The sequence below is a fragment of the Dama dama genome, chromosome 14, assembly GCF_033118175.1.
Source record: "Dama dama isolate Ldn47 chromosome 14, ASM3311817v1, whole genome shotgun sequence".
In the NCBI taxonomy this organism is placed as follows: domain Eukaryota; kingdom Metazoa; phylum Chordata; class Mammalia; order Artiodactyla; family Cervidae; genus Dama; species Dama dama.
Genome location: NC_083694.1, coordinates 57,006,028 through 57,031,436, shown reverse-complemented (window position 1 = coordinate 57,031,436; position 25,409 = coordinate 57,006,028). Strand labels below are relative to the sequence as shown.

General features: G+C 40.7%; 1 protein-coding gene and 1 non-coding gene across 9 annotated transcripts in view; one reads left to right on the top strand and one right to left on the bottom strand.

Moving 5' to 3' along the window:
• Positions 1 to 25,409, top strand: part of ABL2 (ABL proto-oncogene 2, non-receptor tyrosine kinase) — a 96,837-nt gene extending 71,428 nt beyond the window's left edge. For 2 of the 8 annotated variants that reach the window (XM_061160821.1, XM_061160822.1), the window contains exons 2-13: positions 2,172 to 2,234; positions 3,463 to 3,633; positions 7,387 to 7,682; positions 11,894 to 12,166; positions 13,243 to 13,327; positions 14,277 to 14,454; positions 15,024 to 15,208; positions 16,324 to 16,476; positions 17,331 to 17,420; positions 19,946 to 20,119; positions 20,657 to 20,890; positions 21,200 to 25,409. In XM_061160821.1, coding sequence (XP_061016804.1) covers positions 2,172 to 2,234; positions 3,463 to 3,633; positions 7,387 to 7,682; positions 11,894 to 12,166; positions 13,243 to 13,327; positions 14,277 to 14,454; positions 15,024 to 15,208; positions 16,324 to 16,476; positions 17,331 to 17,420; positions 19,946 to 20,119; positions 20,657 to 20,890; positions 21,200 to 22,380 — 3,083 coding nt within the window. In that variant the 3' untranslated portion in view covers positions 22,381 to 25,409. Of the gene's footprint in view, positions 1 to 2,171; positions 2,235 to 3,462; positions 3,634 to 7,386; positions 7,683 to 11,893; positions 12,167 to 13,242; positions 13,328 to 14,276; positions 14,455 to 15,023; positions 15,209 to 16,323; positions 16,477 to 17,330; positions 17,421 to 19,945; positions 20,120 to 20,656 lie in introns of all 8 variants that reach the window. The other 6 variants (XM_061160823.1, XM_061160824.1, XM_061160816.1 and 3 more) reach the window with 3 other exon arrangements.
• LOC133069791 (U6 spliceosomal RNA) lies at positions 5,014 to 5,118 on the bottom strand. The gene has a single exon (XR_009696004.1). It is a non-coding gene; the product is annotated as a U6 spliceosomal RNA (small nuclear RNA).

Below are 25,409 nucleotides of genomic sequence, written 5' to 3'. Positions count from 1 at the left end.
GCCCCCCTCCCCTTTTTGTCTTCATGCCTTAGCTTTTTCACCTCCATTTAGCTCTTTAACTCCTTATGATTTAAAACATGTTCATTCTCAAGAAAATGTTAGGATGTTTCTTGTCTTTGGAAAATTTCCTCTTTTGTTTGGTGCTAGTAGGTGGGATGGTGTTTAAGTGGATATCCTGTGCAGGCAGATTGTACAGGAAACTGACCCTTAGTTCTGTGAGAACAAAAGAGTGAGTGGGAAGAAAGAAGAAAGGAAGGAAATAAGATTGTTTGACTTGACCAAAAAGACTGTAAAAACCAGAGATGGGAAGAAGGGGATTGGAGAATAAAAAGGATTGTTTTCCAAGTTCTGGTTCTTTTTGCACTTTGGCCTCAGAAATTGTCTTCCTGTATTTATTATTTTGTATATTTGAGAAATGTACAGTATTGTTTGGCATGTGTATATGGTTTAAGTTTTCATAAAATTGTGCTGAAGGTCTCATTCTCTTTTCTCCTTTTGTCAAATAACATGGTTTTAAGAGGCTGACTTGCCTTTAAAAATCCTCCTTTGAGTTTGATGGAGTTCCTCTCCAGTACAGATGAATCACGTGTCATAGACATATCCTTGCATTTTGACAGTCTGTCATTCGCCTGTCATCAGTGCGAAATCCATTTTAAGTGTGCTCATCCAATTTAAATGCTTTCTTTTCTCTGAAACCTTTTCTGACTGCAGAATTTTGTCTCTTGTCCTCTCAGTGTATACTCTGTAAGTATAGCAGAATGTGTGATTCATTTATTCAATAAATTGTTCTTGAGAGCCTCTTATATGCAGTAACTGTTCTGGGTGCTTGGAATTTATCAGTGTACAAAGCAGACAAAAATACCTTTCCCCATAAAACTAATATTCTAGTGAGGTGGGGCAATAGCTCACATGAACATGATGATACGTAAGTAAATTGCATTTTAGGGGGTGATATGTCAATGGAGAGAAATTAGTTAAGGAGACATAGGGGATGTGGAAGTGTTGTCAGGAACAGATGCATTTTAAAATAGGATGGTTAGAGAATGCCATACCAAGAGGGAAACATTTGAGTGAAATGTTGTGTCAGTAGCTTAGGGAAGATTGTTTGGGGCAGATGAAAAAGCCAGTACAAAGGTCCTGAGGTAGGAGTATGCCTGTCTTGTTCAGGTAATAACAGGGAGGCCAGTACTCAGAATGAAGTAAAGTAGGGAAGGAAGAGTAGGAAGATGAATTGGGCAAAGCCCCTCGTAAGGACTTTAGCTTTTATTCTAAGATAGGGAGCCGTCAAAGAGTTTCAAGTTTGGTCATCCTAGTTTATTTCAGTGTATAATACAGCTGTTCATATTCACTGTGATTATGTGCTTAAACAAGAAGCAAGATACCTGTTTCAAATTATCTTTTCAGTACATTTGGACATATCTTCAGGTTTGTGGTAACTTTCTTAATGTAAAATGATTTAATTAGCTGTGAAACTTAAAAAAACATATTCTTTTTAAGAGGAAGAAGGAATGTGAAGAATGAAATAAACTGTTAGGAAAGCATCTGAGCTACAAGAGGAATTTCTGTCCATAGGATATAGACAGCTATGAAGCCATTTAAAAAACATTAGTTAATGCTATTTTAAGTTTAAAAGACACCTCATTGTTTCCTGTCACTTATATTTTTATGAAACTTAGTTATTCATTTAGTCAAAAGTTACTGAACACATACTATGTGACTCTTGCAAGAAAAAAGATAAAGTTCTTATGCTGAGAAGCACATTGAAAAGTTGGGGAAATGAACATAAATTGAGGATAAAAATAGGAGGTATTACTGCAGCAAGTGTAATGCATGTGAAGCTTCCAAGGGGAGGTTACATTGAAGTTGAGTGTTTTTAAAATGAATAGAAGTCAGCCTGTCAAAAAAAAAGAAAAAAGAGTGGGATGAGTTCACATTCTGGGAAGATAGGACTATGTGAACAAAGGCAAAAAGGTAGGAAGCATCATGGTGGTTGTTCAAATTTAAAATTTAAGGTGTGGAATGGGAGAGAAGTGAAGCTAGAGAAGTATTAATAGGTGGAGATCTGATTATAAGAGACCTTGAAGGCCTTGTTAAAAGAGATTTTTAACTTGATGGTGAACTACTGAAGAATCTTAAGAAGAGTGACATGGTCAAATTTTTGTTTTAAATAGATCACTTTGCCAGCTGTTTGGAGGATGGATTTGAGGGAGACAAGACTGGAGGCAGTAGTCCAGGTGAGAGATGTTGGGAATCTGAACTAAGACATTGGCAGTACAGGTGGAGAGGAGGGATTGGATTGGAAAATAAAACCACAGATTCAAGGGTTTTTCTTCTTCATATATGATAACACCAAGTTTAAATTAAAAATGAGTGGAAGAGAGAGAAACATACTAGAAAAGAATTGTTATATGACAGAGGCAGTTGCATAGTGGCAGAGTGCCACTAAAACCCATTTTTAGTGACTAACAAAATTGCTACTGAAAGAACAGTGTATTTTTGGTATGATTATCCTGAACTGTGAGAAGCAGGTGATCTTGAACTAACATGGCATAAGGATCACCTGTTTGTTTAGTGTAACTAAACAAGGAACCACAAAGCCTTGAAGAAGAAACCAGGTCTTACAAGGCTTCAACCATTACAGGTGATAGAAACTCAATAAATCATGTCCATTGCTGGCTGTGTTTTCTAGAGCCCTAATTAAGTTACAGTATTTTATTAAAAGTGTACGAAAAGAAAATAAGGTAAAAATTTTTTTCATTAAAACAATTAACAGTGGAAAGCTGTTATGTTATAGACTGTACATGGTAGTACAAAGGTATTTTGGGTTGCCAAGAATATTTTGTATTAAACCAAAACACTTTTCTGTTTGATAGATAATTTTAGGATTTTTTTTTCTAAAAGCATTATTTCTGTAATTTTCTATATGTAAATGGAGGGCCTGGATTAATACAATCTATACATATTTCTTAAAGTCCCTGTTATCTTTTCTGCAATTTGTTTTATATGGAGATAGTAAGGGGAGAAAGATACTTTGGGAGGACTTCACTTATAAAACATAACTGTTCCTTCTTAAAACCATCATCATCTAGACAAAATATCTTGTATGTTTTATAAAATGAACTGCCATTTCTTTTTGAGGTTGTTTTTATTCTTTCATTTTGAGGAAACTGTGTTTCCTATTCATTTACCTCTGATTTTGGTTCATGCATAAACATCACAGCTAAATGCTCATTTTGTGTTCTTTACTCTATCTTGTTATGTTTTCAACAAGTAGATTTCTCTCCTGCTTCGGAGACATGCCATCTGCTCATTTTCCATGACTCCACACCACGTGTATAGTTTTGTTCCTTGCTGGAGCCACCAGTGTAATGCCAACAGCTAAAATACTGTCTGTGTACTGAATTCAAATGAATTTCCAGCTCTTGGACTCAGTGTAAACTCCTTTCTCTCTATGTCTTTCAGAAGCCTTGCACCGCCCCTACGGTTGTGACGTTGAACCCCAGGCCCTGAACGAAGCCATCAGGTGGAGCTCCAAGGAGAACCTGCTCGGAGCCACCGAGAGTGACCCTAATCTCTTTGTTGCACTTTATGATTTTGTAGCAAGTGGTGATAATACACTCAGCATCACTAAAGGTGAGTTTCTGCATAACATCCTCTCACTTTTCAGTTTTTATTAGTGGTTAAGAAATGATGGGATCTATTCTGGATTCTGCCTCTGACTGGAATTAGGTAGGTAATTTGGGCCCAGATACCTCTGGTTCATTCTCTTTTTAAAACCTTTATGGGGATAAAGCCACCCTATCTACTTCATAGGGTTTTTATTAAGGTTCAAATGAGACAAAGTACTTTAGAAAAAGAACACCGCACAATATATGCATAAACTCGACTCCTTCTCAGAATTCTGTTCTGTAGGTAATATGCCGGCATCTGTTTGCCACAAAGGTAAGGTTTACCGTACACCTCTTTTCAGTGAACTGTGGCTCACTGAGAGGAGTCCAGTGTCCAGACCCCAGCACTCCTCTAAGCGTCATTTGTGGGCTGACTTCCTGAGAACCATTCATTACCAGTCTACGCTGAGATTAAGAATTTGTACTCAAAATGTAAAACAACTACATTGCTAAGTACACTTATTATTTAGTTCAGCTGACATTTCTTTTTTTCTAACAAAACTGAAGAGAGTGGTCCAGTGATTGACACTCTGGCACAAGCATCTTTATCTTGTGGCCCTGCTTTGGGCAGCACTGGCCTGGACGACTTATCTCTCACTTGTGTTTATGTGAGTTAGTGGAAGGACTAGTAGGAAGGGTTTCTATTGCAATAACACTCATAACAGAGTAGGAGTACTATTTTCAGTAGTAAATTCTTAACAAAGAGAACACTAAGAACATAATCATGTAAAAAACATCCATTATTGGTTTTAAGAACAAGGGCAGAAAACATGGAATTTTTATGAGAAAGAAACAGGCGTGTGGGGCATTGTCATTGTATACGTGAGTTGGATTGATAATCTGCTTATACTTTTCTTGTCTTTCAAATTTATGAAAGCTTCCTAGTAGGAAAAAATAAGATTCTGGATAATTTTTAGCTACGTGAAAGTGTAAATGATTCTTTGTCAAACAATACTTCTCTTATTTGTAAGGTTTGAAATGAGATAGTAAATGAGAGTGGATCACCAAATTAAGAAGACAGGTCTCCACTCAAGGAATGTTACCCTGAAATAAAATATTTTTATACAACAATTTTTAAAATCCAGCTAGATTCATCAAAAGCAGAAATGCTTAAAACTGAGTTTCTGGGGTATATGTATGTGCCAGAGTGGGGATGATGGTATGTATACATGCTTTTGATGGTATTTGTATGTGTGTGGAACTGTGTTTTATGATGGGAGGAAAATTTTACACAGTTTTAGGATACAGGACTTCAGAAATATTTTATACTTTGTGTGGTAGGTAGTCTCTTTGGGCTACAACACAGTCTTTTTTTTTTTTAAATTTATTTATTTATTTTGCTTTAAAAACCATGGAACGCTTCACGAATTTGTGTCATCCTTACGCAGGGGCCATGCTAATCTTCTCTGTATCGTTCCAATTTTAGTATATGTGCTGCCAAAGCGAGCACTACAACACAGTCTTTTACTTTAAGGTGCTTCAGTGGGAAAGTTGGTGAAGGTGACTCAGAACGTTCTTTCCTAGATATAATTTTTATGTCAGTATTTTCCAAGATCGCTCAGTCACCAGGGATACATTGATAAAGAGAGTCTTTTGATTCATCAGTTAGCAGTTATGGCAACTACTAGTATGCATCTCAAAAAGTGGGAATTCGTTTATCTTATAATCAACAGTGATTTCTTTTAAGGGTTTCCCTGGTGGCTTAGCTGATAAAGATTCTGCCGGCAATGCAGTAGACCTGGGTTCAATCCCTGAGTTGGGAAGATCCCCTGGAGAAGGGAATGGCTACTTGCTCCAGTATTCTGGCCAGGAGAATTCCATGGACTGTATAGTCCAAAACCTATGAAATGCCAGGTTTTTATCCAGGTTCTTATTTTTAATTTAATATAAAATGTCATACTAAAGCTGATTTTTTTATTTTAAAAGACAAAATATTTTTTTAAATTAAATAACAATATTTATTTTAGTTCTTTCTTTGAAGGCAATATTTTGCTTGAATTAAAAAATTAGGTTTCCTCTGGCAATAGGGTCAATGTTTATTCCATTGTTAATCTTCATGGTACTCAAAACTTCCCGAGTGGAAAATTCTCCTCCTAACTGTCAAAAAAGAGAAAAACAAATAGCCCAAAACCTGGAGTGTTCGACTATATCCTGATTATGATGACCTGTCATTATCATTTCTTTGTAAGGAAGAATAATGTACTTGGTAAAGAACTTAGTCTTCTCATTTTCTTAAGAGTATTAGAGAAAAGCTGCAGACTGACAAGTCTTATATAGCTTTTCTGACAGCTCTAAGATTTATTTTCCCTGCAGATATGATTGGGGAGTGTTTATCAGCACACTTGTGCATTGCCTCCACCACATGTACACGCACTGTCTGCCTATACGTGCGTATGTTTTCTGTGTGTGTGCACACGTGCACATACCCGTGTTTTTTCTCACTGAATGATTCAAAACCCAGGGTCTTGAGTGAGATAGTAGGGGCAAATAGAAAGTCATACTATGGCAAACATTTCTGTGGACCACTGAAAAAAGTTAGATGACTGGTAGAATAATAATGTTGAGTTTTTCCCCAACAGTCTTTGCTTGATAAGTACTGGGCCGTGTGCTTTTGATTGCTGCAGCTTTCTTCTGTTGTCTGACACTGAGAGGTGGATGTGAACTCGATAGGAACGCTTGCATCTCTCAGATACGGGGGTGTAAGGCCTTGCCATGCAGCATGTGGGATCTTAGATCAGGGATCAAATCCATGCCCCTATGTATTGGGAGCATAGAGTCTTAACCACTGGACTGCCAAGGAAGTCTCAGGATTCTTAAAATTATCATTTGTTGATAATGATCTCTCTCACCTTTCCTATTTTGCCTGTGCTGCAAGTATAGGGGAAGGATGCATGTTTAGGGAGTCTGAAGTTGATACTCACAACTTCATTAGAGAAATCAAGGACATTGAAATTGATAGCAAAGATACTCTGAGTAACATGAGTCTTAGGCTCCAGCTTCAGACTCAGCTTTCCTTTGCCACACACTGATTTGAGAGGAGCAGATGGGGGATTCATTCATTATGGGGAATGGGAGGGAAATTATTTTAAAACTTGAGTCCTGGAAAAGGTTGTGCTTTCGAGGTCTTGACTGCCGACCCCTACCTCCTCACTTTTCTTTCTGAAATATTGCTGATAGCTCTGTGGTCTGTGCTTTTTTGGTTTTTATTTTTGCATTGATGGTTTTTGTAGCCTTGTTGCCAACTGAAATTTAGAAGTAACTTTGTGTTTTACATGTCTAATCCCTAATCCTTGATTGCTGCTAGCATTGAACCATATATATGTTCTATGGCAGACTCTTTTGAGGAAAAAATTAATTTCATTTTTTTTTGAGGCGTGAGACCGTGTCCTATTCCAGACATTCGAGTAACCTTTTAATCTTTGTGTGCTACCTTAGTTACATATATGGAGTTTCCTGTAGTATAAAAGCTTTTGAAACCCTATCGATAATGCCAGAAAAACATTTCTAAGTATGCTTCTTTTGTTTAAGCTACAAGCTAAAAATATCAATCAGGCTATGATGATAGCAAAATTCATTTTCATTACTTTAAAAAAAATTGTTTTGGTTTAAAAGTTCTTGATTCATTTTTTCAGTGAACTTCAAGCTTGACAGTAGACTACTTCTGTTTGAAATAAAGTCTTACATCTTTTCTTTCACTCTATGATGATCTCCTGGCCAGGTGAAAAGCTCCGAGTCCTTGGTTACAACCAGAATGGTGAGTGGAGTGAAGTTCGCTCTAAGAATGGCCAAGGCTGGGTGCCAAGCAACTACATCACCCCTGTGAACAGCCTGGAGAAACATTCCTGGTACCATGGACCTGTGTCCCGCAGTGCAGCAGAGTACCTACTCAGCAGTCTCATCAATGGCAGCTTCCTGGTGCGAGAGAGCGAGAGCAGCCCCGGGCAGCTGTCAATCTCGCTCAGGTACGAGGGGCGTGTGTATCACTACAGGATCAATACCACCGCGGATGGCAAGGTAAGACTGGCCCGCAGCCACCTCCTGATGTGGACGGGCCTGCTCTTTAGAAACAATGTTCAGGATAACTGAAGAATATAATTTTTATGTCTGACGTGAAAGAAACTAATCACTGATGTGAGTTTGAGCTGTTTGGCATGTGAGAGAGAGATTACTCTTTTCAAAACAATACAGTAATGGAAATTAAAAACAGTATTACTTTTAAGAGTTTAAAGATGAGCTAGATTTGAAGGTGAAAAATGAAGGAAACAGCTGTATAAGTTAACTGTAACCATCATCATCAGTATACAGATATGCACATGTACATCCAATACATGTGTGGAATTTTATAAATTAAACCTTGTATCTATGAAAATTATAATAATCTCTACCAGAAAGTTTAAAGAGTAAAACTTTAGGCTTCTAAGACAGATGTTGATCATTAATGTATGTTAATGTAAATAGGTCAATCAGTCATTTAGCACTTTGTAGGTTTGAAACACCAACCGTATAAGAATGGCTATGTTAGAATGGAACTGTCTTACTTTATAAACGGTAAAGCATAGGTTTATGTCAGTTCTTCTATTGAACAGTAAATTTATAGTTATGACGTGCAGGCTAAGTTGCTCTGTGGCCTGGGGATCTTCGTTCCCCGACCAGGAATTGAACCCTCATTGCCTGCATTGCAAGGTAGATTCTTAAGTATTGGACCACCAGGGAAGTCCTTGAAAAATAAATATATTTTTATTTTTTATTTTATTTTATTTATTTATTTTTTCCTCCCAATTATTTGTATTAGTTGGAGGCTAATTACTTCACAATATTGTAGTGGTTTTTGCCATACATTGACATAAAACAGCCATGGATTTACATGTGTTCCCCATCCTGAACCCCCCTCCCACCTCCCTCCCCATCCCATCCCTCTGGGTCATCCCAGTGCACCAGCCCCAAGCATTTGTCTCATGCATCCAACCTGGACTGGCGATCTGTTTCACACTCGATAATATACATGTTTCGATGCTGTTCTCTCAGATCTTCCCACCCTTGCCTTCTCCCATAGAGTCCAAAAGTCTGTTCTATACATCTGTGTCTCTTTTTCTGCCTTGCATATAGGGTTATCGTTACCATACATGCATTAGTATACTGTATTGGTGTTTTTCTTTCTGGCTTACTTCACTCTGTATAATGGGCTCCAGTTTCATCCATCTCATTAGAACTGATTCAAATGAATTCTTTTTAATGGCTGAGTAATATTCCATTGTGTATATGTACCACAGCTTTCTTATCCGTTCGTCTGCTGATGGGCATCTAGGTTGCTTCCATGTCCTGGCTATTATAAACAGTGCTGCGATGAACATTGGGGTACACGTGTCTCTTTCAGATCTAGTTTCCTTGGTGTGTAAGCCCAGGAGTGGGATTGCTGGGTCATATGGCAGTTCTATTTCCAGTTTTTTAAGGAATTTCCACACTGTGAACAATAAATTTAGGTTGAATTGTTTCTTCCACTCTTTATCTCTTTGTGATATGAATAGTAGGGGAAAAGCATAGGCTTTAGAGCAAGCAAATCTGGTTTGCTGGGTAACTCCATCATTTATTCATGTTGTGACCTTACTTAAGCCTCAGTTTCCCATCCTATTTTATTGGAAGCATTCAGTGAGATAATTTCCATAAAAGATAATGGCTGATAAAAGGTAGGAAATAGTAAATGATTAATTTTCTTTGCCTCACCTTATAAGACATATTTTTTCTTCGTGAAGCCAAACAGAATCAGATAAGTGATGATATAAGGGCCACTCAGCAGATCTACTTCTGGTTGTCTTCCCAACAGAAGCGAGTGCTTGTGTGTTCAGCAGACATGTTCAGGAGTGTTCATAGAAGAGTTACGTGTAGTAGCCAGAAACTAGAAACACCCAACTGTCTGCCAGCTGTGGACTGAGTTAATAAACTGGGGTATATTTGTAAAATGGAATCTCATACAAAGTGAACCTGCTACTGCTACACACATGACTAGGAAAAACTGTGACCCGCTGGGCTGCCTACTTTTGTAAATAAAATTGTATTGGAATGCAGATACACCCATTTGTTTATGTATTGTCTATGGCTGCTTTCTCAATATTACGGCAGACTTGAGTAATAACAGAAATTACTGTGGCCACAACCCTGAAATATTTATTATCTGGCCCTCTAGAACAGTCATAGATGAATCTCTTACACATCAAGTTGAGTAGAAGGGATTCGTGATTACTGAGGAATGGGATGAGGGGAGTGGGAATGACCTCTAATGGGTCTGGGGTTTCTTTGTAGGGTGATGAAAATGTTCCAAAATTAGATAGTGGTAATGGTTGGACAGTCAATGCATTTATTAAAAATCACTGTATTGCACAATTGAAATTGTGAATTTTTTGGAGAAATACATGAATTATATCACAGTAAAAAAAGTTGGGTGAAAGAAAACAGGCACAAAACAATACTTATTGTGTGATTCCATTTGCATAGGTACAGTTCACAATCTAAACTAATCTAAGGTGTTAGAAGTCAGCAGAGTGGTTACCTTTGCAGGGGTCAATAGCTGGGAGGCAGGAGGGAGGCTGCTGGGTGCTGGTAATACTATAATTCTCTTGTGTGGGAGATGTTTATCATGGGTGAGTTATACACTAGAAATCTCTTTTTAAAAAAATAAACAAGCTCCCTTGGAAGATAAGGCTCAGAGACTGCTATCCTACTTTATCCTTCTTCTTGCTTATCACAAATTAACTACTGTTTTGTTTACTTTCTGAAATAAAATTGTGGCTCTTTTTCAAAAATTGCTTGGACACTCAAAAGGGCATCTTAATGAAATAAAAATCATAAGATATTTGAATACCTTCTCTCTACCAAAAAAATTAAAATCAGTGGTTTTCAAATTATGTTCTGTGTAAAATTCTGGGGTGGGAGTTAATAAATTTTACAGGAAGCCAGTCCCCTCTTACCTACCTTAATCAGCACTTCTCTTTCTTTATCTTCTATATTTGGGTTCCTTAGTTGTTCAGCTTAAAAATATTTGAAGACCAGTGATCTTGATTGAAAGGTCGGGGCATGCCCCGGGAAAGTGCCGCAAGGCAAATTCCGGAGGCTGGCTAAACTTCCGGGGACCGACCCCCTGCAGCCTGGTCCAATCAGGTACCAACACAGAGCCCTTGGACACTGACCGCCGCAATAGCCCGCGCTTTCTTCCTTATATGAAAAGACCTGGCTTGGACGCCGGCCCTGGCTATAAAACCCCTCCCCACCCTCTCATACCTCGCAGACTCCCTTTGTCTCCTCACTCACCCGCCCCCGGGAGTTCTGCCCGAGAGCGACCGCTCAATAAAGGCCTTTACCACCGGTCCTTAGAGGCGGCTTTTTTCCTCCCGCGGCGTTTTTTCTAACATTGATGATCCAGAGAGATAGAAGCTTTTCCCCTTCAGACTCTAGCTACTTTAGGAATCATAAGAAGAGTAGTTTAAATGAGATTAAACTGAAGTTCTCTGGCTGCCTCCCCTCCACCCAGCCCCCCACCATCATGGTTAAATTCTTCCATAATTCTTCCATTTGTCTCAGTAAGATAATGCCTTATTTTCATCTTTTTTTTTTAAATCAGCATTTTAAAAATTGAAGTATAGTTGGTTTCCAGTGTTGTGTTAATGTGTGCTATACAGCACAGTGATTCAGTTATACATACATCTACATTCTTTTTATATTATTTTCTATTATGATTTATCATGGAATATTGAATATAGTTCTCCATGCTATAAGTACGACCTTGTTTATCCATTCTGTATATAGCAGTTTGCATCTGCTGTCCCCAGCACCCCTTCTATCCCTTTCCCGACCCCCTCCCTCTTGGCAACCTCCAGTCTGTTCTGTCTGTGATTTTCTGTTTCATAGATAAGTTCATTTGTGTCGTATTTTAGATTCCACATATAAGTGATATCATATAGTGTTTGTCTTTCTCTTTCTGACTAACTTCACGTAGTATGATCATCTCTAGTTGCGTTCATGTTGCTGTGAATGGCATTATTTTGTTCTTTTTAATGGCTGAGTAATATTCCGTTGCCATACACACACCCCACATCTTCTTTATCTGTCGATGGACATTTAGGTTGTTTCCGTGTTTTGGCTATTGTGAATAGTGCTGCTTATTTCATATCTTGAGACCAGTGAGATCAGGATCCCCTTTCAGTTGGTTTAGTTTTCTCCGCTCTCCTCACCAGGTGTATGTAACTGCTGAGAGCCGCTTCAGCACTTTGGCCGAGCTTGTTCACCATCACTCCACGGTGGCTGATGGGCTGGTGACAACACTACACTATCCGGCGCCCAAGTGTAATAAGCCTACAGTCTACGGTGTGTCCCCCATCCATGACAAATGGGAAATGGAACGAACAGACATTACCATGAAGCACAAACTTGGGGGTGGTCAGTACGGAGAGGTTTACGTTGGCGTCTGGAAGAAATACAGCCTTACGGTTGCTGTGAAAACGTTGAAGGTGGGTTGCTGAGAATTGCAGTTTTCAGGAGTCTTTTTCTTTTGTGCTGAATCACTTGGAAATACCAGTGTGCCCTTCTTTAACTTTGGAACACTTTCCACCCACTGGTGCCAAGCACATCAGCAAATTGTGATAATTAACCCTGGTGCCATTGCTGACAATGCAGGGGCAGATTATTCACTGCAACGCAGTGAAACCCACATGTGGGGAAGGTTTGTCTCTGAAGGCTGTTGATACAGATCTTGGTGGGAGGTTAGAAGCAAATTATAACTTGTGAAAGCAAAGCAAGCTGTTTTCCTTCCTCAGAATAACCCCTGCTGGGCAGAATTCTCCATGCATTGTTGGAGAATCACTCTCTTGTTCTGTCCTTTGTCTCCCTGCTGCTTGCTTCTCCCATCTCCCTGAGATTAGATCACCTTATTCTTCATATTCACACAAGTCTTCTTCCTGATGCCAGCCTGTCTCTCTCCTTTAAGCATCCTGGTAGCGAATTACAAGTTTTGTCATTCATCCCATTCTCTGAAGATTTTCTCATATGCCTCAGTAACTCTGGAGGACTCCTAAGGACTGTTCTTCACCTCTGAGTTGTAGTCAGTTCTTTTACCAAGCATTTATTAAGTTCTTGGTCTGAGTGTGAACCAGTATGCACAGCCTTGCAGACGTACCTTGCTCCTTAAGGAATTTGTCAGCAAGACAAATATGTAAACAGCTAATTGTTCTGGCTCCTCTTTCAAAGGCTTGAGCTATCCAGAAAGAATCTTTTCAGAGAATTGAATTGTCTCTCCAGGTCTTTTGTGTTTCAGTTGTGCTAGGACACGATTGCTGAATTTTACTTACCCTACTAAATTTTACTTCAGTTTCAAATACTGAATAAATTAAAGGAGACATTTTTCTTTCTTAATTGGACTTATACAGAGCATACTATGCAGCAATAAAATTTCTTGAAGTAAGTGCTAAAATATCCAAAAGATACCCCCTTTTAAAACTGAAGTTTTAGGAGTGTGAGTTGACTCAAATGATTAAGATGGGGGCTTGTCCCTCTCCTCTTTTTCTTTCTTATCTTCCCCCCTTTCCAGGAAGATACTATGGAGGTGGAGGAATTTCTCAAGGAAGCTGCAGTGATGAAGGAAATCAAGCATCCTAACCTGGTACAGCTATTAGGTGAGGCAGCTTGTCTGAACCATAGGTTTCCTCAAAGATGCTTGTCCCCCAGCCCTCTGCTGTCCCCCAGTCCTCCTTTTGTATCACCATGGCAGAAGCTCTCAGTGTAAATCTATTTCAATAAATGGCTGTTATTTTAATCAGCAGTCTCTGTGTTTTAAAATTACCCAAGAAACAGTGACCAGGATTGGTTGCAGTATATGGAACTGTCCAGCTTCTGCTGATTGAATGATTCTGAACTTTGGATCTGGGCAAATGATACTAAACACCAAACTATCCTAAAATATTTTTTACAAAATAAAGAGACATTAAGCAAAGGACTATTGAAAAGAAACAGATTAAAAATTGTGACCACCCAAGTGCTTTGCAGTGATTGATAGGCTTCTCACCTATTCAGGTCACAGAGAACTCTTTGACTGAAACAATTACCCTTTTTAAAAATAGGGCCAGTTTCTTTGGGTGTTCATTGAGCCAAACTATCCCAAAGGAAATCGCTTCTTTTGGACTTTTACTGGGAGTCTGCTATGCAGTAATGAAATCCTTGCAATCTGGACTCACATAGTCTTTACCGTGTCAGCAGTTGCTGTTACTTTTAGATAAACATTGTCAGCAGGAGGCCGTTGAGGATGTGAAATCATGGGCACATACAGAACTCTAGAGGTATTGGTGGTCCTGACCCCTTATGGAATTAATACAAGTAACTCTGCCTTTGTTCAAACAGGCGCATTCTCAAAATGCATGTGAATTTCCAGAGCATGATATCATTGGAAGTAGAAACTCACTGTCATCCAGCTTCTTAACGTTGCTGTGTTCTTTTCAGAGAATGAAATGGCAGGAAAGGAAAAGATTACTGCTGGACTAGATTTGAAAAAGTTGTCAGTTATTCTTGCCAAAGTGGTTGGAGTGTTTAAATATATACTGATAAAACAAGCTCTCTTTGAACTATCAGGTGTGTGTACCTTGGAGCCACCATTTTACATTGTGACTGAATACATGCCTTATGGGAACTTGCTTGATTATCTCCGAGAATGCAACAGAGAAGAGGTGACTGCCGTTGTACTGCTTTACATGGCCACTCAGATCTCTTCTGCAATGGAGTATTTAGAGAAGAAGAATTTCATCCATAGGTGTGTAAAACCCGATTATCACCTGTGACTAACCAGGAAGCTGACATGCATGTCAGATAACTCAGGAAAGTAGTTTTCTCTTTTCACAAGGACCATTGTAATGTCATTTCCAACTTAGAAACCTACTGTGTCCTCTGATTAAAGTACTAACTCAGGGCCTTTGCTGTTCTCAGAACAGAAGGCTCTTTATTTTGCCCAGGACGCTAAGTCCAAGATCATTTTGCTCCATCTAGTGGCTTGATTTTAAAAATAGTTTTCTGCCTTAGTAAAGAAACTAAAACCTCTGTTACCCACCTCTGAAACCTATCCCAATGTATTTATAAATAGGAACTGGTTTTCTGAAGCCTGCTTTATTGTGGCATCACATAACTGCCTCTTGGTGAGTATTCTACAAGAGATGTATAATTAGTGGCTTTCTACCATGTTAGCAATTTTCGTGAAATACTACCATACCTGTCAGCACTTACTTATCAAACTCTGCTTGTAGCACAAAGAACTGATAATAGAGCATTCATGACCATTTTCCAGAACCATCTGAATAGAATCACAGTAGGGTTTCTTTCCCACAGGGATCTTGCAGCTCGTAACTGCCTGGTGGGAGAAAACCACGTGGTAAAAGTGGCTGACTTTGGCTTAAGTAGATTGATGACTGGAGACACCTATACTGCTCACGCTGGAGCCAAATTTCCTATTAAATGGACAGCACCAGAAAGTCTTGCCTACAATACCTTCTCAATTAAATCTGACGTCTGGGGTAAGGTTGGAAGGGACATTTTTCTGTGTATCGTCATTTTCTTTACACATCAATGCTTAATTTTTTAGAGCTGATTTTTTTGTATATGATCAGTATCCTCTGCCTTTACACCCATCCTTCTTCAGTTATTCAGCAAGCATTTATTATTAATAAATACTATCTGCTGGGAATTTGCAGGGTACTTACTGTAGAAAGAAACTGTAAAGAATAAAGTTAAAAAAAAAAAAAGTCCCTGCCTTGGGAGCACTTACAGTCTAGATACTATATTGCACTAAAGTTCTAATGATCCTCTCTATAAAGCTCCCTGTTTTCCACATTAGACTTTATTGCTTGTATCTAGAGCACTATGACACAGAGTAGTAACCTCTTTTCAAGGAAGGCATGGTGAAGTTTTATCTAGAATTTGTCCTTGTAACTGATCTTGTTTCTGCTGTCCTGAAAAGGAATATTATTCAGTAGAGACTTGAGGGACAGAACGAGTCTGGATGTTTGGATTTTGGGCAGTAGACATAGTTGGGAATGCCAGATCATGTTTTACCAGCAATCTCAAACTCAAGAGTAACCTGTGACAGAGTCAAGCAAATTCTTTCTTCACATGTGAATTTTATTTGATTTCAAATGTGTCCATTTTTATATTCTTCCTTTAGTATTAGTGACTTAAAAATTGTGCAACTCATTGAATAGATTGTAAGTTGCTTTAAGAATAGTTTTGATTATGCCCCAGACTTATTATATGGTCCTAGATTATTCTCCCTTGTTGTAAAGGAAATCCAAATAAACATTGGGGAATTTATTTATGTGTTTATTTTGGTCGTATCTTGTGTGGCCCTTAGTTCCCTGACTAGGGACTGAACCCGCACCCCCTGCTGTGAGAGCTTGGTGTCTTGACTACTGGACCGCCAGGGAAGTCCCCAGAGTTGGGAAACAAAGAAAACTGTCTTTAGATTATACCTAAACTTTCCTGTGGAAAATGTCTTAGAAGAACAAGTCACCTTGTAAGAATTATAAGAGTTACTAATGTAACATTGTGAAAATTTGAAAGAGAAGTTACCTAATGATATAAATGATAAATCAGAAGAAACATAAAAGCTCTTTTTTTAAAATCCCTTCTGCAGCGTTTGGGGTGCTCTTATGGGAAATTGCTACATATGGAATGTCACCATATCCAGGTATCGACCTGTCTCAGGTCTATGATCTACTGGAAAAAGGATATCGAATGGAACAGCCTGAAGGATGTCCCCCTAAGGTGTATGAACTTATGAGAGCATGTGAGTATTCTTGCATATTTTAATTTTGAAGTAGTTTAATTCAGGATGATTAACAAAATTGAAAACATTTTTCCTATCAGTGTTGTAAGATTGTATTCAGCCTCATGACATAGAGTTGGTCACTGATCAACCAGTTGGGATACTGTATGCTATACTACTGAGTCATATTGGAATCCTAAGAATCATTGTCCATGGCCCAAACACTCACTCAGTTTCCTGAAACATTTGCATGTATGCTAAGATAATAAAAAATGGATTTGGAGATTAGGTTGGGGAGGGTTGCTGTCAGCTACACAAAATGAGTGTTGAAGACTGGAGAATGCATGAAAGTGACTTCTGTGATGTGTAAACAAGAGCATCTGACTACTTAAAGATGAAAAAGTAGGAGGTGAGTAGTGAATTAAACTGCAATGTATTTGAGTCTCATTATTTTCTCATTGAGCATTGATTGCCTACTGCTCTTGTCAAATGTGAATTCCAAACTCCCCTTTTCTGATACACTGTTATGTTTTGGAATGTGCACAACTAATTGTGAGTGAGTAAGTAGACAGGTTTTACTACTTCTCATTCTTCCAATGGAAGAAGACTTTTCTAAACCATCTCCCCACCTGCTCTGCATCCCTCTAGTGGAGGGAAGAGGAGCTGAGACGGCATAGAAAGACTGGCCCTAGGACGTGGGTTCATCACACCTCTGGGCTGAAACTAAGAAATAGCTGCCTCACTGTCATTACGGACTTGCTTTAACTGTGCTTAACTAGCACATGTCCCAGTGCTTGGAACTCACCCTCTGGTGTGCCCTGAATATTTAATTTCTGCCAAGAAGCTTTTACTACTGTTCTTTTTTGGTTACATAGGCTGGAAGTGGAGCCCTGCCGACAGGCCCTCATTTGCTGAAACACATCAAGCTTTTGAAACCATGTTCCATGACTCTAGCATTTCTGAAGGTGAGAACCTGGTGGTTTACTGTTGGTGGGGGCTAGTTCTGGGTGCTGGGGATGATACCATTCCAAAAATGATAGTGTCTTATAATTTGGGACTCCATTTCAGGATATTGAATTGATTCTTGGCCTTTGTTATTGTTTTACTTTTTCTTTTTTTTCTTTTGCTGTTTTAAAAACATCTTTGTCTCTCCAGCTCATATTTTTAATGTTGAGATATTTTAGGAGTATGAACAAAGATTTAGCAGTAAGGGTGTTACATTAGAGTGTAGTTTATAATACTGAAAAACAAAGACCATTTAAGTATCCAGTATGTTAATTATTACATCCCTATAATTGAATAGTTAAAATGATATTCTTAAATATATTGACACAGGAGTTTAGAATGAGAATGTTAAATAAGCTAAGCTATGAACAGTGAGAATCTTTTTCTTATGTAGAAAACAAGTATATGGACACATACAAGAAGTTTCCTACTTTTGTGTATAATGCCTCTTTAAAATTATATGCAGAAGTCAAACAGTCAATGTACTTGTGGGGACTTCCCTGCTGGTCCAGTGGCTAAGACTGTGAGCTCCCAATGCAGGGGACCCGGGTTGGATCCCTGGTCAGGAAACTAGATCCATTGTGCCACACCTAAGAATTTGCATGCTGTAATTAAAGATCCCACATGTCTCACTGAAGATCAAAGATCCTGCTGCTGCACCTAAGACCTGGTGAGGCTAAGTAAAAATCAATACTGAATAGATTAAATGCCCAGTCAGAAAATAAATAAACTTACTTCTTAGGAAGAGAGAGACTGGACTTCCCAAGTGATCCAGTGGTTGTGAATCTGCCTGCCAATGCAGAGGACATGAGTTCGATCCCTGGTCTCGGAAGATTCCACATGTTGCCGGGCAGCTGAGTCTACTCGCCATGATTACTGAAGCCTGTGTGCTCGAGCCCATACTCTGCAACAAGAGGGGCCTCCACAGTGAGAAGCCCGCACACTGCAACTAGAGAGTAGCTGCCACTCACCGCAATTAGAGGATGCCTGAGAGCAGCAACAAAGACCCAGCGCAGCCAAAACTAAATAAATACTTGAATAAATAAAATTAAAAAGATAGAAAGGCTATTCCTTGAGAGAGCTAAAAACACAGAATTCTGAGTTATACTTGCCTACTAGACATTTTGGTGTAGTTCCAGGTTTGTATACATATTTTTTCAAATTTTTCTTTTTCTTCATAATTGAACAGAGCACTCACTACTTAAGTTCAAGTTAAAAAATGTTTGAAGAAGAAATTAGGCAAATTGATTTTTTTCCTGCTTCCTTTAGTGGTTTATCGTGTTTTGCTAAGAAGAAAAGAAAAAGTATACCACCAGAGTTTAATGACAAGTATTTCCATCCTCGTCCTTCTATATATGGAACTTTTACAGGTTGGGGAGGGCACAGCTTGCCCTCTAGACCAGATTAAGCAGCTCCCTATCACAGCACTTTTCTCTCCCCTTTAGTTCATGTGGAGTCAAATCCTGAATATCATTGGAATCTCACTGGCATGACTTGAATTAATTATGTGCTATGTACCCACACTTGTGGGGGATCAATTTTGAAAAATAATTACCAAAAGTGTTGTAAATTACAAAATTCCGAAGTTTGATCCATACTTCATTTTTGTTCAGGAATGAATAGTAAAGTGAGTCTTTGTCTTATTATTAAGAGCCACAAAACCCATGGCCACTTTTAATCAGTTGAGGCTTACTAATAATAGGGTGAACACATTTTCAGGAGCCTCATTTGCTTCATTGGCATGAAATGAATTGTATCTAGCCTCCTTTTTTTTTGCAAGGCACAACCTGAAAATAAAAATATCTGCAGATAGCTATTTGCTTTGTTCAACCTCTGAATAAGCACTTAGTAAATAAGGATATCCAATTGAACGGTGAGCATATGAAATCACCCATCATCAGAGAAGTACAAAATAAAACAATGAATGGCCACTACACACCTACCTCAGGAACACTAAAATTAAAATCAGATGAAGAAACATCAAACTTTGGCAAGCATGCGTAGTAACCAGAACTTTCCTGTAAGTTAGTGGGCATGCAGATCAGGACAGCCAGTTTGGGAAGGCAGTTTGGCCCTGTGACCCACTGGTCCTGCTCCTGTATCTAGCAGATGTGCATACCATTGTTGCCGTCAAAGATGCATAGTAGGATGTTTCTAGCAGTATATTCATAATAGCCCCAAACCGGAAACAACATTCTTTAAGAGGAGAATGGATGAATTTTGGTGTATTCACATATTTGAACAATACACAGCAACAAGAAAACCCCCCGCCACATTCAGTAACGTGGATGAATCTACAGCTAGAATGCTGAGCAAAAGTAAGCCCAGACTCCAAGGGAACATACTTTGTGACTCCACTTACACATTTTAGTACTCCATTCTTCAGGCCCTCTCAGTTGTCTGCCTTTTCTGAAAAGAGAAAACTCCCTTTTTTCTTTTTTGTCATGAAATTGTTCTTTTTATCATTGCCCTGTCCTCCACACAGAGGTTGCTGAGGAGCTTGGGCGGGCCGCTGCCTCCTCTTCTGTGGTTCCGTATCTGCCCCGATTGCCTCTACTTCCTTCCAAGACCCGGACGCTGAAGAAGCAGGGGGAGAACAAGGAGAACATTGAGGGGGCACAAGATGCCACAGAAAATTCTGCTTCCAGTTCAGCACCAGGTACGAGTGCCTAGGGAGGTAGAGACAAACTGCCTTGTCTAAAGAGCCATGGGGTATGAAGCTTTTATTTCCACTTTCCTGCCCGTCTTCCTCAAGGAAAAGTGTGGCAGGCATCTGCTTAATTTACCACTCTAGTACACGGCCCTGCATTGCCAGTGTTAGTAGTCGTGATCACACAACTCTGCCTCCCACTCCATTTCCTCAACTCCTGATTCTCAAATAGTTGCAGTCTTTATGGTTCTAGCAAAAATTTCTTCACTGAATCTGATAGGTAAAGCCAAGTTGTGCTGTAGTTGCTAGAGAAAAGATGGATGCTGAGGTAAAAACCAGCAGGTTTATTTTTTTCCATTTATATGTCACATCACATTTGGAACAGCAGTGTGACATGATAATGTATTAATTAGTTTTCTCTGAGTCCTGCTAACACTTGACTTTTAATAGATGCCAACAACACTCTTCACAATCCAGCCTTAGTAACTCAGGCGAGTCACTTACTTTTCACAATACTGATTGGCTGTTCTGCTTTTTTTAAATCAGGGTTCATCAGAAGTGCACAGGCCCCCAGTGGGTCCCCAGCACTGCCTCGAAAGCAGAGAGACAAGTCACCCAGCAGCCTCTTGGAAGATGCCAAAGAGACATGCTTCACCAGAGATAGGAAGGGAGGCTTCTTCAGCTCCTTTATGAAAAAGAGAAACGCTCCCACACCCCCCAAACGCAGCAGCTCCTTTCGAGAAATGGAGAACCAGCCCCACAAGAAATACGAACTGACGGGTAACTTCTCATCTGTTGCTTCTCTGCAGCATGCTGAAGGGTTCTCTCTCACTCCCGCCCAGCAAGAAGCGAGTCTGGCGCCACCCAAGTGCTATGGGGGTAGCTTTGCACAGAGGAACCTCTGTACTGACGACGGTGGTGGGGGTGGGGGCAGTGGCGCTGCTGGGGGCGGGTGGTCTGGCATCACAGGCTTCTTTACACCACGCTTAATCAAAAAGACACTGGGCTTACGAGCAGGTAAACCCACAGCCAGTGATGACACTTCCAAGCCTTTTCCAAGGTCAAACTCTACATCTTCCATGTCCTCAGGGCTTCCAGAGCAGGATAGGATGGCAATGACCCTTCCCAGGAACTGCCAGAGGTCCAAACTCCAGCTGGAAAGGACAGTGTCCACCTCTTCTCAGCCAGAAGAGAATGTGGACAGGGCCAATGACACGCTTCCAAAAAAATCAGAGGAAGGTGCCGCTCCGACCAGGGAGAGACCAAAAGCCAAACTTTTGCCCAGAGGAGGCACCGCTCTTCCTCTCAGAACCCCCTCTGGGGATCCAGCCACTACAGAGAAGGATTCTCCAGGGTTGGGGGTGGCTGGAGTGGCAGCTGCCCCCAAGAGCAAGGAGAGGAATGGTGGGGCACGACTCGGCATGGCTGGAGTCCCAGAGGATGGCGAGCAGGCCGGCTGGGCTTCTCCAGCCAAGACTGCTGCGGTCCTCCCGACCACTCATAACCACAAAGTGCCCGTCCTTATCTCGCCCACTCTGAAGCACACTCCAGCTGACGTGCAGCTCATTGGCACAGACTCTCAGGGGAATAAATTCAAGCTCTTATCAGAGCATCAGGTCACTTCCTCTGGAGACAAGGACCGACCCCGCCGGGTAAAACCAAAGTGTGCCCCACCCCCACCACCAGTGATGAGACTACTGCAGCATCCGTCCGTGTGCTCAGACTCCACGGAAGAGCCGATCGCCCCGACTGCAGTCCAGCCCAAGTCAGAAACACAGGAGGCGGGGAAAAAGGCGGCTCCAGGGGCGGTGCCCATCAGTGGGAAAGCTGGGAGGCCTGTGATGCCTCCACCTCAAGTGCCTCTGCCCACATCTTCCATCTCGCCAGCCAAAATGGCCAATGGCACAGCAGGTACTAAAGTGGCTCTGAGAAAAACCAAACAGGCGGCCGAGAAAATCTCAGCCGACAAAATCAGCAAGGAGGCCCTGCTGGAATGTGCAGACCTACTGTCCAGTGCAATCACGGAACCTGTGCCCAACAGCCAGCTGGTGGACACTGGCCACCAGCTGCTCGACTACTGCTCAGGCTATGTGGACTGCATCCCCCAAACTCGCAACAAATTTGCCTTCCGAGAGGCTGTGAGCAAACTGGAACTGAGCCTGCAGGAGCTGCAGGTGTCTTGCACAGCCGCTGGCGTGCCCGGGGCAAACCCTGTCCTTAACAACTTATTGTCGTGTGTGCAGGAAATCAGTGATGTGGTGCAGAGGTAGCCACTGGTAGCCAAGTGGGAAGGTGCACACATTGCTGAGCAGAGAGGGAAAGGGACTTGTTCTACTTGTGTTGTTTCAGAAAATGGAAGACTGATACTTGAGTGTGTTTCTGTGAAGTACCTCAGATCTCTGAGTTCTCACGTTTACAGGTTCATCTCAAAAATAACAAAAAGCAAACTCCATAGGAGAGAGGGAAAATAGATGGGGGGCAGGGCAGTCGTGGGCCAAATCAGAAGCTGCACTGAAGCATCAGGGACATGTGCCTGTCGAGCTCCGAAGGACCGAGTCCAGCCCGTCCTCACCTGGAGGGACGCGAGCTGGCCGAACAGGGCCGTCCAGCGAGGCCACAGGGCCTGTGCCTGGGCAGCGGGGTGGCTGTGGCCCTCACTTTGCCCCGCTCCAGGAGGTACTAGTGGTACTGATCTCAGTGAGTGGGTGGGGACGTGCCAGGAGGGTTTGTTCAAGGCTGTTGGAAGCTGCGGTTAGCCTGGCTCCTACAAGGTCATGGCTGCAGTAAGAGCTGCAGATCAGATGGTTTGATGCAAAACCAGGAAACGTGGCCCTGTCTGTACACACCTGTCCTGTTGTCTGTCGGTGTGTTAGTTGGTGCCGGAGGTAGAGAAAGCCAGGATGTGTGTTCAGAGAGATTGAAACCACCTCCTCCGTTGTATACTGCCCAGCAGAAGCCACTTCTCCCAGCTGGTGTATGATTTTGTAATGGATGAGGATGAGCTTTGTGCTCATTGGTGCCTATCTGTGATCCATAGGCGTAGCAGGTCTCTGGTGGTTTTTCTCTGCCCCTTGCTGGGCAGGCTGTCTTCCTCTGTTCCTGGTGGCATTCAGGGCATTAACCAGCATTGAACACTATTGAAGATAATGGTCCTGGACAGGGCTCCCAGGGGAGTCCCTGCATACTGACATACTGGCCAAGGACTTGAGCAGCTGTGTATGTTTCTTTATCAACTAAAGTGCCAGGGAAAGAGTGTCGTCTTGAAACCCAGCATTCAGCCCAGGGGCCTGTGACTGAGGGGAAAAGCTAGCTTGGTCCTAATGACTCTTTCTCTGTACCTTTCCTCTTCCTCTTAGACCCAGTCCTGGTAGAGAGTGGGGAGAAGCGTTCTCATTCTATGCGGATTTCAAATGAATCACCCTAAGTTATTGTCACATGCTTTTCTTCTTTCACTGACTCCCCCTGCCAGTTGTTGTGCTTGTTTGTAACGATCATATTGGAAGTATTCTTTGATATTTATTTTTTCATTTCACCTCTATTTAAAGATGCATAATTGAAGGAGCAGGTCATTTTCAGGGGATGCCGATTAGAACCTGGAAACCTAGTGGTTCCTTTTCCTCCCCTATTCAGTTATTGTTACAGAAGTTAATTAGGATCACTTCTGAATTTAGAACCAAATCTAATTGGTTAGATGTTATTAATACTCTCGATACCAGGTCTAAGTCCAGTGACCACTTCATTCTCTTTTTAAAACTTTATGCCCCCTCCATTCCTGCCTCCAAAGAGAATGCAATATTTTTTAAAAACTCATTGTTTTTTCTTCCCAAAGGAATATTAACTTAGGAAGTTAGGAATTCAACACTGATGAACAGTGAGTTTTCTTCCTGGCTCTGTCATTGATCCACCATCAGCCCCATAGCCCCTTCTCTTAATCTGTTAAATGGAGGTAATGATACATGTTCTCAAGGGTGTTTTGGAAATAAGTGTATAGTTATCCCTTTGAGAGCCTTTCTGGAAAGCTCTTTAGTGCAGTATTGTTACGTATGAATACACATCTTTCATTCTCCTTTTTCATCGTCTTTGCTTGGTAGCAGATAATGAAATTTAAAACTGCTGAGATTATACTAATCAGGCTAAGGGGAAAAATGGTTTTGGACAGAGTTTGGCATCTTTGACCAAGGAGAAATTTTAGTTTTCATTAGAAAGAAAGGAATTGATTCTTTCTATGGGTGTTCCAGAGGAGTCCCAGGCCAAGAGAAGAAAAAGCAGGGAGGAGACAGCATTGGGCATTCCTTTCAGGGGTTGGGTGATCCCTCTGACTGTTACTTGTTGGTGGAACACAGGCAACCAGAGATCTGGCTAATCTCTTTGTAATGTTTGGAAGAGTTCCCTTTAACTTGGATTTGAAAACCAGCAATCCTCCGGCCACCTTCTTCTTTGCCACTCTCCTTCATCATATACTTCCATAAACTTGAAATTGTTTTAGCAGTTAGCCTTTTAAGGGTGGGGCAGGGAAAGCTAAAACTTTAGAATATTATTATGCTGCTTTTTAAGTTTATCCCTGTCATTGTGGATGCAAGTTGAGGGATTAGAATCATTTTTCAGGGGATTGATTTTATTCTTTCTTTCTTTTTTTTTAAAGCAAGGGGTCTTTCCTTGAGAGCTCTGAAAATAAGCCTTGGAGGAACACTACTGAGTGTATTTAAGCTCCCTGGTTTTCTCACCGAAGAGCAGTCTTTGAGGGTGAGGGCTGGGTCTTACTCAGGGGTAGCACCTGGCTCTGTCTCATTCATAGTAGGTGCTCAGTATGTCCACGAATGGATTCTTTTTTTCTTTTCTCAACACTGTCAAGAGTAGCATTGACTGTTGCAGCACACTCCATCCACATGATGCTTTAACTGTAATTTCAGGAGTTGAGGGCTCAGGGTTCGGGTTAAAGAGACACTGTCAACTTACTATAAAAATGTAACTTAGGTTTTTTTCCTTTTTCTACTCGAAAGGGACCAGATTTTTAAAAAACTAACCATAAATAAATTTAAACATTTGAATTCAAAGCAGAGAAAACTACGTTTAGAAACTAAAAATGTAGTTTAATTCTGTCTAGTTTAAAACAAAGCAGACAGCAGGAGCAAAAGCCCTTCTACAAGGTGATGAAAACTTTCTAAAGTGGTTGTATGTATGCATCCCTTTGGGGTTACCCCAGATTGAATCTTCTCATGTACTGATAATATGATTTCAGTTTAGATTTACTACCTTACAATGCAGTGTTGTGTAAAATACATCTCGTTTGTGCTTTCCA